Genomic DNA, 15825 nt, shown 5'->3' on the forward strand with positions numbered 1-15825 from the left:
TCCAGAATGTTCTGTTTATTAATAAAGTTTATCTCCCCATTATTCCTCAAGTCATGAAATCATCTGAAATATGATCATCGGGTTGATTCAAGGTTTTCACCGTTGATGATTTGATCTGCTTCTTTCTCCGTTAAGCTTCTGTATTTTTTTGATGATGGACAGACAGTTGGCTAAAAGCCTTTTCCATTACGTGACTTTCCTTGTCATTTGTTATTTTACACACGACCCCCATCCGTCACCGTCATCCACAAAATGGGTTTTTTAAGTGCGGGGTGGAAGCAGCCCATCTCATTGACAACCTTAAGTCAAAGCAACTTCCTTTCAGTTACTTTGTATTTTTAACATCACAAAACAGAAGCTTCATGTCCTTTTCCCAGGAAACATTTATTCGATCAAGAGACAGGATCGTTTCTTTTCCATAAACAGGTCAGTTAAATATTAACAAATTTACAGTCATGAGGAATGTAATAAAAAAAAACAAAAAAAACAATGCTCTCCTTAGAAAACCCCAACCCAGGGACCCCACCCAGGACAATGTCGACCACGGTGGCGCTGGAACAAGAATCAAATCCATTTCCAGCTCAGTTGTTACATTAAGTGCTTCACAGTTCGTCTTTGTCCGATGTTATCTGCAACAGAACAAAATTAAAAGTTATGAAGAAACAGTCAGAAGAGAAACATACTCTGCATCCGTTCTTTACTGTACGTCCTTCAGATGCCACAGCATGGGAAGTGCTCTCACCGTTTCATCATCATCTTCGTCATCCATAACTTCCTCTTTATCTTCAGAGTCGTTCTCTGCTGGCTCTTCTGGCTCCTCCTCCGGCTCTTCTTCAATCTGTAGAATAGTCACATCATGTTTAGCATAACAGCCCCACAATCTTCAGTCCTCTGAGCTGACTTTAAATGATCCGACTGAAACCTGAAGGGGGTAGAGCCGCTTAAAATGTTTACAAAAGACAAAAGAGTAACTTTTCCAATGCAGAAAGAACACGGTTTAAATCAAGTCAGAGCTGAGACCCGTGTTCACTGGCTGTGGAAGAGGAAATGTGACTTCACACATGCACAAAACTTTCAAACGCTGGGATCGACTTGCCTGTTCGTCCAGGGGTACATTCATGCTGAGTCGGAGCATGCGCTCTATCCTTTCCCCATAAGCCTTGGTGTCAGCCAGTTGGTAGCCTGAGCGCAGCGTGGCCGTCTCAAACAGAACCACAGCCAGATCTGAGGCAGTCTGGTCCTCGCCGCCCTCCTGAAGGAATAATAAACAGTTCAGTTTTTTGCTGCCTGTGTGGACATCAGGCGTTAGAGAGACGCAGAATTTGTGTCGGCAACTCTCACTACTCAAAATAGCAATCTGTGCATCTCTAGAAATTGCAATGTCTGACTTACATTGACTCGGTTAAGCATCTGCTTGACAAGGGGATGTTTGGGGTTGATTTCTAATGTTTTCTTCTGACTGGCATAATAGCTGGAGGAAGAGAGAGAAGAGGGGATTTACCATTTAAAGCTTAGTTAAGTTCACATTTTCCAACCGTGATAATGAGCATTAACATTGCTGAAAAGCGCAGGATGTTTACTCACTTAGTGGAAATGTCTTTTCCTGTCTGGTAAGCCTGTGCCTTCATGATCCTCTCCATGTTTCCTGACCAGCCGTACTGACTGGCAACCAAAGCGCAGGGTGAGTTAGTGAGCCTCTGAGAGATGACGGCCTTCTCAATCTGTGGGAAAGACAGCATTGTATTAAATAATGCGACCGATGGAATAGACACATTTTAGTCGCCTCTGTGGCTGGTGTTCATTTCCCCACGTCATGAATATTACAAAAATTATTCTCTACCTTGTCCTTCAGAGCAGTTTCCTTCAGCCAAGTGGTGAGAGGTTCATACTCCTTCTCCAGGGCCTCCCTCTTCTCCTTGGTCTTGTCACTCTCGTCAAATTTGACGCCCTCCTTTGCGACGTTCTGGAAGCGTTTTCCGTCATACTCGGGCAGTGCTTGGATGCAGTACTCATCCACAGGCTCCGTCAGGTAGATCACCTCGTAGCCCTTCTTCAGCAGACTCTCCACGAAGGGAGAAGCCTCAGCCTGCAGATGATCAGTGCCAGGTTATGATTAATTAATATTACCTGAAAGACTTAGTTTATCTGAAGTTATTTTATTTCAGCATACATTGTACGCACCGGTTTACCCTGCCCCTTAACATAACTGAGCATTTTAACTTGACCCAACAATACGAATAAATCCACGCACCTCCTTCCTGCTGGTACCCGCCATGAAGTAGATTTTGTCCTGCTTCTCCTTCATGCGCTCCACGTACTGCTCCAGGCTGGCCACGTCTGTGTCACTGTTGGAGGTCTGGAAGCGCAGCAGCTTGGCCAGACGGGTCCTGTTGGAGTGATCCTCAATGACACCCAGCTTGATGTTGGTTCCAAACTCCTTCCAGAACTTCTCGTTGTAGTGCTCCTCTGCGATCTTCTTGATCATGTCCAAAGACTTACGCACCAGCTTTTTGCGGATAACCTGAACAGGGAGAAGATGAGCATTACACCTTCTGTTACTTTCCCTTTACATTTAGTTTGATATTCCTAACCCTCTATTTTATAACTTTATTTTACTCTCTTCCCGACTTTCGTTTTGAAATGTGCTCATCAATTATCTAATTGCATCTAATTAAAAAAAGGGAAATTAATCATAAAAAAAAAGCCTTCATAGACCAGTCAGTAAAGACCACATACATTATAGAGTAAATGATTCATTAAATGTTAACACTAAAGATACAGATAAGAACTCACCTTGAGCAGTTTGTGCTGCTGCAGAGTCTCTCTCGACACATTCAGTGGAAGGTCATCAGAGTCAACCTAGTCAAATATATTTACATTAACCACAGTGCAGATGCCATCTAAGCAAATACCAAACGGTTCATATAAGCACATGAAGGTGTCTGCATCACAAATCACTCACCACTCCCTTGACGAAGTTCAGGTACTTGGGCATCATGTCGTTGAAGTCGTCCGTGATGAAAACTCTCCTCACAAACAGCTGTGACAGAAGCAGACATTCAGAAACCGAAGCGAGGGAATTCCTGAAGACAACTCTATAAATACATTCCCTTTATTAAAAGGATACAGAATACCGCTTGAGGAAAATACCTTGATGTAGTCGTTCTTCTTGGAGCCATACTCGTCAAACAGGCCGCGTGGGGCTGCAGTAGGCACAAACAGAATGGACCTGAAGGTAACTTCACCCTCAGCTGTGAAGTGGATGTGGGCCAGAGGGTCTTCGGTGTCCTGTTATAAGCGTGAAAGACGGTTTCAATTAATAAAATGTAAAACATGTTGAGCACACAATCAACATGGCTGTTTGACAAAGCGCCTACCTTAGAGAAGGTCTTGTAGAAAGCTTTGTACTCCTCCTCCTCGACCTCCTTAGCTGGTCTCTGCCAGATGGGCTTGATATCATTCATCAGCTCCCAGTCCCACACCGTCTTCTCAACCTACGACACCATTAGACAGTTTCAAAATTGGTCCAAAAGTATTACTTCAACCATCAGACCGAATTATTCAGATATTAAAACTAATGATCAACTTGGGCTAAGGCATAATCAAACATGTTACTGCCCCTTCATATAATATAAAAGAAACATCAGGATATATATATCATAGTTCAAATGTTGTAAGAAATGTGTAAAGTTGCTCTCTTACAGCTGAATAAGAGTTTATTCTTTGTTGGTTATTTTATCATATTTGTATCTATAGTTTATTTTGTCTTTTATGCACTGTAACAAAATTATTTCTTAAAATTACGTTTATTCTAGGGAAAACACTAAATTATTAAAAAGATACATTTAATAGTATAACAATACAAATTTTGTCAATATCGTCCAACCCGAAAATGAACTTCTTACCTTCTTTGTCTTAGGCTTCTCTTTGTCCTCCTCCTCTTCCTCTACCTCGGCCTCTTCTTCAGCAGCCTCTTTCTCTGGTTCCTCTGCTGCTTCAGCATCTTCCTCGATAGGCTCCTCAACTGTCTCAGTCTGGCATGTTGAAGGGAAGAAATTATGTAACGGCCATTTTCTTAGTTTTTGACATTTTGCCAGTTTCATACTATAACTGCTTGGATCAAATCTGAGCCAAAGTGTGGGAGGAGGTGTCTCAAATAATCACCTTGCTGGCCCAAACGTAGATGGGGAAGTTGATGAACTGAGAGTATTTCTTGACAAGGTTCTTGATGGTCTCCAGCTCCAGATAGTCTGAGGCCTCCTCTTTCAGGACCAGTCTGTGGTTAGAGAAAAATGGGGAGGATTTAATTTCAAAGGCAATACAATACTAATTTGAGGGTCGAGTTGCAACAGAAAAACAGCAATCAAGGTCCAACTGAGTAAGTGTTACAGTATTCTAGGACAGAATGAGAGGTGTGAAGAGCAATATGCTAACAGCAGTTGATCATAACGCTGAAGGAAAAATTGCTATAGGTGATTTCAGGATGAATAAAAACTAAATGTAAACCCACGTGACGGTGGATCCTCGGCCCAGTGTGTCCCCACGTGGATCCTCAATGACAGAGAACTGATTAGAGTCAGATTCCCAGATGTGCTGGGTGTCATTGTTGTGTTTGGACGTCACGATGACCTTGTCGGCGATGAGGAAGGCAGAGTAGAAACCCACGCCGAACTGGCCAATCAGCTCTGAAGTGGACTGATCCTCAGACTGCATCTCCGTCATCTGGTTGAGGAACTCGCTGGTGCCAGACTTTGCGATGGTGCCCAAGTTCTTTATTAGATCATCTTTGGTCATTCCAATACCAGTGTCAGTGATGTGGAGCATGTTCTTCTCCTTATCAGACTAAAGACAGATCAATACAGTTAAGTTACAGACAGAACAATAACTATTATTATTACCAATAAAGACAAGAGACATGATCAATGTAAGACTTTCTTGTGCATACTTTGATTTTGATGGTCAGCTCCTCATTGGCAGCCATTGCATTCTCATTGGTCAGAGACAACAAGCGGATCTTATCCAGAGCATCTGAGGCATTGGAAATCAGCTCCCTAAGGAAGATCTGAAACAAACAAAAGATATTTGATCATTAGTTCAGCCTTTCCTGAAAATTGTTACAACACACTGAACAGGCATCGGCCGATGACGATTAGTTGGACTACTAGGATGAGTTTGTTGTACATGGTTTAGAACTATAGCCGTCTCTACACACTCAGTGACCACTTTACTACGTACATCTGTAAAATATAATGCAAGCCAATACAAAAGCTTGGCCATATATTCTACCTTTATAAAAAGATAATAAAGTTCAGTTTTGACCGACACGGTCAGAGAATTCAACTTCCAATTATTATTGAAGGTGGTAGTTTCAGACTTTAATGCGGCGTGGAATGAAAGTGAACATGCAAATGTTCTGCTATCTGGATCTGCGAGATGATAAAGTGAGAGACATTTGCAAAATTATTTTTAGAAAATAGATGCAACAAATAATTTTGAAATTACAAGGTCAGATTCTTTTAAAAATAATAATAAAGTCCTACTTTCCATGTTTTAGCCTTTTTAAGACCTTGGAACGATAGATATGCTCAATAAATTCAACACTTTAAGGATCTGCAGTAACCCTGCATATTGAGGCTCTCAATAGTATGCCTACCCCATGTACCAACATGAGGGGGACAGTAATAAACTTATTGGTGAATTAACACTTCTACCACAGAAATCTTCTTGCAAAACTGTCAATTGTATATCAAGGTGCCTGCTCACCTCCTTGTTCTTGTACAGGGAGTTGATAATCAGCTTCATCATTCTGTTGACTTCAGCCTGAAAGACATGTTTTTCAGACTTTTCTCTGAGTTCCTTGATCTGAGCTGCATTCAATCCATCCAGCTGTATAGCCTCCTCCTCTCTGGGGATAGACAGATGCACAAACACAGGTGAGTTCAGGGACATGCACAATAACAAATCATAGCTGCAAACAGAAAAAAAAAAAAAAAAAAAAAGGCAAATCTGTTTTCCCCTCTAGGGATCAGCATCTAAGTTAAAGCCACAAGAATCCATAGTCTTAATGAGGGATGTGCAGTAATCATTGCAAAGATTGGCCACCACTACAATTCAAGGGTTGACATGAGAGTTTGTGTGCACAAGATTGGTCATGTTGACCTTGTGCTGTTAACTCTAGGTTTAGTCGACCTTTCCTGATGGTAGGGACACAGTTCACTCATCAGGCATATTCTGAAAAGATATTCAAATTGACACCTACCTCTGCACCACCTCGTCATCTGTTCTGGAAGCATCTCTGCTTTTACCAAAGTCCTCTTCTACCATCCCATCGACGTCAAGTTCATCCTCTGCCTTCACAGCAGCTGCCAAAAAACAAAAAGGTGTTGGATTAAAAGCGTTACTTCCTAATTACCGCAGGTGTGTCTGGAGAAATATTCAGCATTTAAATATCATTACAAATTAAACTGTGAGCTCTGCACAGACGTGGTCGAAATCACCAAATAAGTGTAATGTTAAGTAGGGTGTGTTTTTCTTAGCCAGAATATGGTGTAACGTTATACCATAGCAACGGTTTTAATAGGGATGTTAGCTTGCATCAAACAGCTTTAACATAACGTTTGAAGGTGTTTCTACTAGAAACTTATAGAAAAGGCAAGATTAGCGGACATTAACGTTGCTTCCAAGAAATATGTAGAAGCAAAGTTAACCATGCTGTCTAAGTGAAGCCTGATAACTACAAATGTATGAAGTCACGAATGAGCACAAACGCAAGTTAACGCTAGCTTACTGGCTAATGTTAGCTACACATTTTGGGTAATAAAAAAGTGAGACAAAATAGAAAAATATTTCCTCTACTCACCAAAGGCAAAGAGTGCAAAAAGAAGACCTATCGCCCAAACTTGTTTCATTTTGACGTACTGCTTGATTTAACGATGTGTATCTTCAGCTCCTGAAACAAAAGCCGGGAGATAAGTGCACGCAGCACTGCCTTAACAAGAGAGACTGACAAGCTACCTCTCCCACCAAAAGAACCCACTCTATTAAACCCGTGACAACAGACCAATGGCAGCGCCCCACGCACAACCTTCGACCAATCACAGCAGAGTCTCTGGTACATGTTGTCCAATCGGATTCGTCAACATAAGTCAAGACCCGAAAATCGTGGCCAGACACCATTGGCCAAGAATGAATAATCAGCACATCACTTCCTTAAATTTATCTCTCAATATGGGAAAACAAATCTCTATCAGCACGTTAGTTAAACTTTGATTTTTATTATGCAATGTGACATTGAAGCTGGATGACATTGAATTTTGTTTATGGTCTATTGGCACTGACTGTGAAGCGAAACCGTGTCTGCTTCAGTCTATGTTAGTCTAAAATTATGTAATGTTTATCTATGTATGTGTAGCCTATATGGTATAGTATTTAGACTATCTGCATTCCCTTTCATATACACGTGTGAATGCATTGTGTCTTAGATATCCTGCTGTGGAAACACACTCAATGAATGATGAGTACACCTTACCTGCACCACTGATCTCTGTCCACAACGTGTAGCTGTTCAGATAGTGAGTTGAAAATGCAGATGATGGAAAAACACGGTCTAAACAATTTGTGAAAAACTGAGATTGTGTCATACTGGAATCACGAATCGTTTAAGGATAAATAGTGTGTAACATTATCATACAAATGTGCACATTATTATACTGCTTGCTCAGCCTGTCTGGTGGGTTTGTAAATGGTTGTGTGAGCATACTACAGGTGTCCTTTGAGCCGTTATAGTGTAGTTACAGGTATGGGTGTGGTGTGTGAGTAAAAAATCGAATTAATTAATTAATTAATTAAACCTATTTATACTCGAGAGATCATTAAGAGGCATGCCTCTTATAGAATAACATCAAGTCAATTACAAAAACAAACAAAAACAAAACAACAACAACAATAAGATATACTTACTGTTACTATAGAGAAACATAGGCAATACCATTATAAAATAATAAAATTTCACAATTAGGGGAAATTATTTGATGGATAAAGAAGGATAATAAGATGTTAAAAAATACAGATTTTTAAAGGAATTTTGCATTTAGGGGAGATAATTTGATAGATAAATAAAAAATGATTCAAATATAAAACTAAAATATAAAACAGTCACAAATGAAGGTTCAAAAATGTCAAAAAGTGAATTTATTTTAAGGAGTTGCCGTATTTTGTTCTCCATTGTTTAATGCTAGAGAAAGAGAAAACCCTGCAGGTCTGTACTTTACAATAAGTCTTAAAAACAATGCGTTATTTCTCTGGTTATGCATAATTAATACATGTAACTTCTAACATATCGCAGCTGTTTGGTCGTCACTATCAGACTGAACTCCAGACGCACCAGCCTTTGATTCGCTGATGGGCTGGGACGTTACCATACGCGGAAGTGACGTAAATCGCAAACATCCAGCGAGACTTTCGGTATTTACAGAAGAGCTCGTCAACTGTATGTACTTGTCTGAGAGTCCACCGCGACCTACACGCGGGCTGCCATCCCAAAGAAAACAGTTATGGCGCCCTTGTCTTTACCCCTGTCGTCTCTTCTGAAGCAAAAGGATTGTTTGCAGAGGGCGTTCATCTTCTGTAATGTGTTAAAGAGTTTACACCACCGGCCCCTCACATCTCGCTTATGGAAACGGAATTTCGGTGCGGTAGCCCATGGAGTCGGTCAACTACTGTCACTCCAACCCAGAACCGAAAACTACGCAGCATCTGTTTGTAGCAGCTCTTCAGACGGACAGGACATGACAGAGATGATGAGGTCTGTTTACAATGAGACCAAAAGGCAGACTGAAGGTATGGACATTAATAAACCAGCAGCATTCATTCAAGCAGCTACAGCTCTGCAGCAGATACAACACTGCTGTTGTCTTATTACCCTGTTATGACTACTGTTTCCAGCAGACTAATGCACCAAGCAGTTCTACAGACTCACATTTGCAGCTTTTCAAACAATATACTCGTCCTGCACATGCGCAATGCTTACGATAACTACACCATGAATGCTATTTATATATATATATATATATATATATATATATATATATATATATATATATATATATATATATATATACAGAAATATTATATACAAGTACTCAAAATGATACTTTTAAATTTGTTTCCAAAAAAAGTCGAAGTTACTGACATACTATGATTATTTGAATTGTTGTCATGCCTAACATTTGATCTACTTTTGGCTTCCAGTAGTGGTAAAATGCCTGAGAGAATATGTCAATATTTTAATGCTAGAGAAAGAGAACACTATACCAGTATTTTAAAGTTAGCTCTATAATATTGAATGCTTTCCTGGATTATGCATAAATTATGAATGGATCTGATAACCTATCAGCTGTTTAATGGATAGTAGAAAGTCACTGAACATCATAAGTATACGCCATGAATACATATATTTACCAGAAAGTAGTGGTACTGCGAATGAAGTAGCAGAAGTCAGCAGGAATCTAACATGCAGTTAGTCCATATTGGTATGTACTGGCTCCATTCAAACATCGAATAAAAAGCATTTATCCACCACCTTCAAGACAGATGTATATAATATTCCCAAATGGAAGGAAACTGCAGAACAACCTCACGTGTTTCTCTCCTCTTAGATTTGATCCCAGCCATTTTACGCAACGCAGTCAACCCCGACACCATTTTTGCCAACAATGAGATGAGCCTACGAGACACAGAGGTATACGGCTTCGACTATGACTACACGCTGGCGTTCTACTCCAGGAACCTCCACACGCTCATCTTCAACATAGCACGGGACATTCTCATCACAAACCACAGGGTGAGGTTTTTAAACCCCCCAAAACATTTACAGTAGAGATGCTATATACTTTATAATCCGGTTTTTACCTACAGTACATCTAATTGTGTTTTGTTGTGATTGAAAATCATGATTTTTGTTTTAGTATCCAGAGGGTCTGCGAAATTATGAGTACATTCCCAATTTTGCTGTAAGAGGACTTCACTATGATGTGCAGAAGGTGAGAAGGTCTTATCTAATCCAAACTGACAATTATGTATTCTTTACAAGCGTTGTACTGTAGACTCAGTGTTTATTCATGATTGTTTTTGTGGAAACAGGGACTGCTGATGAAGATCGATGCTTTTCACTACATCCAGTTGGGAACTGTATACAGGTATCTGCACTGTGTCACTTCTCACATCAGGGTCATTGGTAATAAATAATACACTGAGAAATGTAGAATTCACACAACACTGTGAGTATAATGTGCTTTTCTCATCAGGCTACAGGTTTAGACAGTTAAAGGCAATCATTCAACACTTCAGACTTCACATCTTACAGCTTCTCTGTGGTTTATCATCACTTTTAGGAGGTTGCACATGTTACAGATGAAGCTTTTGATCTTTTGTGTTTCTTCTACAGGGGTCTTGATCCAGTTCCTGATGAGGAAGTAATTGCCATGTATGAAGGTTGTCATGTACCTCTCGAGATCATGAGCGACTTCTATGGCAAGGTGATCATCATTTCCTCTCTTATCTATGACACGCTAGATGCTACAGAAACATAAACAGAATATAATGATGTTAATCACTGTTCTGCAGAGTTCCCATGGCCAAACCATGAAACAGTTCATGGACATATTCTCCCTGCCTGAGATGACCCTCCTGTCCTGTGTCAATGACTTCTTCATGAGGCACAATATCGACTATGAGCCCGTGCATCTCTACAAGGACGTAAAGGTGAACTTATCTTAGCTATAATCTACCGTCTTTGATCAATATCTTTGGAAACTCGGCAAACAATATTTGCAATAATTTCAGTGGCACTCTCCTTTCCCCAGTTATTGCATCTCCCAGGGGTCAATGCGTGTAAAGACGTTACATCCTTCAACATTTACATAAACGTTAATGTTTACATGTTTGCAGTGGGCTGTGATACTCCAGCCATTCAATTTCATCTTAATTTTAGCTCTGAAAACCGGTGTCTAATTTTAGTCGAGCAAGCCCGCCTCCAGCCATCTGCGTCTGTTCTCTGGTGGCTCTGTTACTTCAGAGGGAGAGGGGGGAGAAACCAGCACTGCGTTCTCCCTTTGGGGGAGCTGTCATGCTGGTCGTGTCTATTCTGTGTGACACTGCAGCGTTTTTTGACAGATCGCTGTCATTAAAAGCCCTCACAAACTCTCAGTTCCTCGAGTGCTTCTCATATCTTTTCAAGGACACCCTGCTTAATCCCTCCCCCCTCCCCCTCCCCTGCCAAACCTGATTTATTATTCAGCATTAACCCTGTTTTTTTGCTTACTTTTCCTTTTTGAATTTTGCGCACATCAAATACTCTTTTCATGTCATGAACTTCTTTTTAATTTGCCCTTAAATGTGCAACTTCGAAAGGGAGAGTCTATTTACTCCTTCACTGTTTCAAAAGCAATTACACTTTTGAAAATGTGGTGGAAACTTTCTCACTCTGTCACCAAAGCAACTAAACTCTATTGTCTGCTTTCTTCATATTTCATTTGTATTCAGAGACACACTTTCTTTGTGCTTCCAAGTCGGCCCTCTATATACAGAGCAAAGTGTCGCTACTGGAGCTGAATGCTAACGCTGTAACATGAAGTCATGACTTCCTGGGTTTTCTTGTTCCTCTTCGCAGGAAGCCATTAGAGATGTTCACGTCAAGGGCATTATGTACCGAGCCGTGGAGGCGGATATTGGTAATGTTCATTGATTTTACGCCATTTTACTTTGTTTGAGCTGAGTTGTTGCCAAGTCAGGAACAATTAATAGAGAAATAATGAGGCTGTGACGTGCGAGTTTAGTCTCTGCAAATGATTTCAGCATCACCCACCCCCACCCTCTCTCTGCTTTCTCTTTTCCCAGGGAAATACATTTGCTATGGTGAGCAAAGCTACGCTGTGCTGAAGAAGCTGTCAGAGCATGGGAAAAAGATGTTCCTCATTACCAACAGCCCATTTGACTTTGTGTAAGTGTGAGCAAAACAGAGCGCGAGTGGTTGTTGCTGTGATTAATTAAAAATGTCTTGTATCGGTGTACTTAGATTTAATTAGTGCCACTCAACTCTTATAGATAGGCAACCGGTGCTTTCATCTGCAAGTGTTTGTAATTCATTGTAAGTGTTTGACTATGAGCCTCTTTTGAAGACAACATGTTTGTCAAAGTACCCTCGTGATGAGCTTTATAGATGTTGCTGACAAAGCGCTTTCTTGACTCTTTCTCAGGGACCGAGGGATGAACTACATAGTCGGGAAGGACTGGCAGGACCTGTTTGATGTTGTGATCGTTCAGGCTGACAAACCAGGTTTCTTCAATGACAGGAGAAAGTAAGTGTGTGTGTTTCCTCTGCGGCTCGTACTATGTCCATGCTGTGCCTCTTTTACCCCACTAGGGGCCTCACTGGGTCAGAAGTTACCAGTAGACCGTGTTCACTACATGTACACAGAATATGCACAACAACATTGGGTAACATTTGTCTTTCTGTATTTTTTCCGCAAGACCTTTCAGACGAGTGACGGACAAAGGTGCTTTGCTGTGGGACAGGATTCACAAGTTGGAAAAAGGGAATATTTACAAACAGGTGCCATTCATGCCAGTTTAACGATGTATTCCTGAATACACCTTTTAAAATACATGGTTGCATTTCTTAACGTGTGTGTTTGATCACTGTAGGGAAACCTTTATGAGTTCCTGAGACTCACCGGCTGGAGAGGATCCAAAGTGCTCTACTTTGGTGATCACATCTACAGTGACTTGGCAGTAAGCAGCATCTCGACACATTTACAACAAAGGGCTCATTATAACTACACAAAACACTGTCTAATGAAAGATTACGATATTATGAACAAAGAGAGGAACCCCGCTTGGACCATGCTCCATTTAAGATAAGTGTTTAAAGGCCTGATGCTGAGTTAATCTTTATATGCAGCAGTCTAAACCTTAACGTTCTGTTAGACGAAGCACATAACGAGACACTGAGCGTATGTTTGAAACGGAACAACGATACTAAAATAACTGGGTTGAGAAACTTTATGCACCACAGTTACTGTACCACTGCATTGGGTTTGGTTGACAGGCATTTTAATGAGTGCCAGTGTGTGTGTGTGTGTATATGTATATATATATATATGCATAGTACATTACATAATACATTTTTGGCATCTCTGGCAGGCAGCTGCTTGTTGAGAAAGATGGAACATGGCACTTGTGCTTAACGCAAGCTTGCAGACGTGTCGGATAGATGGAGATCGAGGAGATCGTTACTGCAGTTGGACACAGAGCGAAGCATCCCTGTGTTGCTATGGAGTTCCAGGGGAGGGAGGGATGGTGCAGTATGTTATTTATTAAAGAATCCAAGTACACAGAAGAAAACATCAGTGCTGTTTGCACTGATCGCCTAATGAGTCTTTACTTGAGCTTTAGGCGCATAACTAGCAACCTATTTGGACAACAAATCTTATTTGTGCAACGTTGTGTATTGGGCCATGAGCATTTTGTCTATTTTGTTTGTGTGTGTTGTTGTATATGATCGTTTCAACATGTAAATGTAAAGTATCTTTGAGTACAATGAAAGGGCTCTATAAATATAATGTCTTATTATTATTATTAATAACAATAATAATAATAATTAATAATAATAAGTACATCTGAGAATGCAACCCTAGGCCTATTGTGATTGTACAGATTAACAGTAGTGTGCGTGCTACATGGCTGGTTTATGACAAGGTTTATGTCATAGTTGTCTCAACAGTTAATCATAAACGTGAGCTGCTGCACTGTATGATGTGTTGTTTATAGCACTCCCTTTCATTAGTTATTGCTGGATTCCTGCATGTAAACACATGACTCGGATACTATCACAAACAGGGTGAATTCCTAAGTGACTGACAATTCTCGTCCTTTGTTTCGCAGGATCTGACGCTAAAACATGGCTGGAGGACGGGCGCCATCATCCCTGAGCTAAGGAAGGAGATCAAGATCATGAACACGGAGCAGTACGTGCACATGATGGCCTGGTTACAGGCACTGACTGGACTTATCGAACAGATGCAGGTCAGGAGACTTTATAAAAACATCTGTCTTTGCCTTTTTGCCTTTATCCCCAAATGTGTGTGCTAAACTTCCGTGCGCTGCTCCCGAACAGGTGCACAGGGATCCAGCATCTCAAGCTCTCGTCAAGGAGTGGATCAGAGAGAGAGAAGCCATGAGGTAACGGAGATCATGAGCAGCTTTGACCATTTATTGAGATCTTGTGGAACTGAGCCAACCTTGATGGTATGAATGTGTTTTCATGGCAGGTCACAGACGAAGGACATCTTCAACGCTCAGTTCGGGAGTCTCTTCCGGACATACCACAACCCCACCTACTTCTCACGCCGACTCTCGCGTTTCGCCGACATCTACATGCCCTCCATCAGCTGCCTGCTCAACTACGACTTCAAGCACACCTTTTTCCCTCGCCGTACTCCCCTGCAGCACGAGTCCCCCTTCTGGCCCGAACACAGTCCTTCTGGTATTAGCGTCTCCTCACAGACCACAGAGTCTGATTAGAGAGAGAGTTCAGAAATACACACTAGGGTCTTCTCCATTGCTGACCTAATTAAAAAAACAAACATGTTTAGAGTTTTGAGATGCATGCCAAATTTTAAGATATGTGAAATTGGTAACAATCACGTTGCTGTTTATTAAGGTTTAAACTAGTTAGTTACGTACTTCCTCTCAAAGGATTCAGGAGGACCAATGGATATAGTGCTTTAAAAAAAAAATAGACACATTACAGAATGAGCAGTTTTACATTTTCATTAACAACACGGACAACATGTAGTGTATTTTTATCAAACAGAATTTAATACGAACGCACTGATTGTTTTAGGTTTGTGTGTGTGGGTGTGTGTGTGATTTGTGTTTATTTGTGTGTCTGAGAGTAAAATGGTATATTTACAGAGTGTAAACAATAGGGGGCAGTCACACATCATGTCTGTCGTGGAGCTCAGTAGTATGACTTGTACACCCGTGTCTAAAGATTACCTCTGCTCTTTCTGTCCTGTGCATCTGTAAAACTACAGGAGACTGTCGGTGTAATGAAAATACTCAGAAGTGACATGTACACGACACACTCTGTTGCCTTTATCTCTTTTACACATTACGGCAATGTGTATATTTTTGTAAACTATGGTAGTCAAGCTTGTTTATTTCCTTTTAAGCTGCACATTTATGTTTAGATCTTTAACAGCCTGTATGTCTCATTTTAGCACGTGCTGAGAAATGTTCATATTTGTCAGGAAGAAATAGCATTGTTGCTATATTTAGCACAAGTGTTGCTATTTTATCTGTTATCATTGAGTTTCATGGCTGTGACACACAGAAAATGTGTGAAATGTTTTCACACGTTCTGGAATGAACGCTGGAGAATTTCATATTTGATATTTGATATTTTATTGACAACCTGCGCAGCTTTGGGGACAGAGCCTTCTCTGTGGAAGCCCCCAGGCTATGGACCTCCCTCCACATAGAGCTATGTTGATCCGTTGATCGTCTTTGTTTGAGCCCTCGCCCTTATATTATTGTAAAGCGACTTTGAGTTCTCGAAAAGTGTTATAAGAATTCAATGTAATATTATTTAACCAGTAGCCACAAGACCTCATGGGTTATTTGTCTGTCTGTGGTAATGAAATGTATTTTTATTTCACTATTTATTAAAAATAAAAATGACTTAATGATCCTTATTTCATGAATTAAGGCAAATGGACTATGGTTGGATAATTGCTATGTAATTAGAAGTAATTAGCAGGTGTG

At 40.6% G+C, this 15825-nt stretch overlaps 2 protein-coding genes across 2 annotated transcripts; one reads left to right on the forward strand and one right to left on the reverse strand.

Annotated features, from left to right (window-relative positions):
• On the reverse strand, positions 1–6908 carry hsp90b1 (heat shock protein 90, beta (grp94), member 1). The gene is made up of 18 exons (XM_029433659.1): positions 6860–6908; positions 6260–6362; positions 5764–5905; positions 4946–5062; positions 4511–4842; positions 4165–4276; positions 3906–4034; positions 3378–3494; positions 3151–3288; positions 2963–3040; positions 2794–2859; positions 2252–2521; positions 1841–2086; positions 1585–1721; positions 1393–1471; positions 1097–1252; positions 743–838; positions 1–629 (listed from the first exon to the last, which is right to left on the reverse strand). Exons 1-18 carry the CDS (start codon positions 6906–6908, stop codon positions 603–605), a joined length of 2394 nt encoding a protein of 797 aa, XP_029289519.1. The 3' UTR covers positions 1–602.
• Positions 6909–8416: 1508 nt separating this feature from the next.
• nt5dc3 (5'-nucleotidase domain containing 3) lies at positions 8417–15755 on the forward strand. The gene is made up of 14 exons (XM_029434467.1): positions 8417–8838; positions 9657–9841; positions 9966–10040; positions 10141–10196; positions 10445–10535; positions 10624–10761; positions 11669–11729; positions 11896–11998; positions 12255–12356; positions 12529–12610; positions 12703–12789; positions 13942–14082; positions 14174–14238; positions 14328–15755. The coding sequence occupies exons 1-14, from the start codon at positions 8553–8555 to the stop codon at positions 14578–14580; spliced, it is 1725 nt and encodes a 574-aa protein (XP_029290327.1). The 5' UTR covers positions 8417–8552; the 3' UTR covers positions 14581–15755.
• The last annotated feature ends 70 nt before the right edge of the window (positions 15756–15825 follow it).

The sequence above is a fragment of the Cottoperca gobio genome, chromosome 6 (assembly GCF_900634415.1).
Source record: "Cottoperca gobio chromosome 6, fCotGob3.1, whole genome shotgun sequence".
Lineage (NCBI taxonomy): Eukaryota > Metazoa > Chordata > Actinopteri > Perciformes > Bovichtidae > Cottoperca > Cottoperca gobio.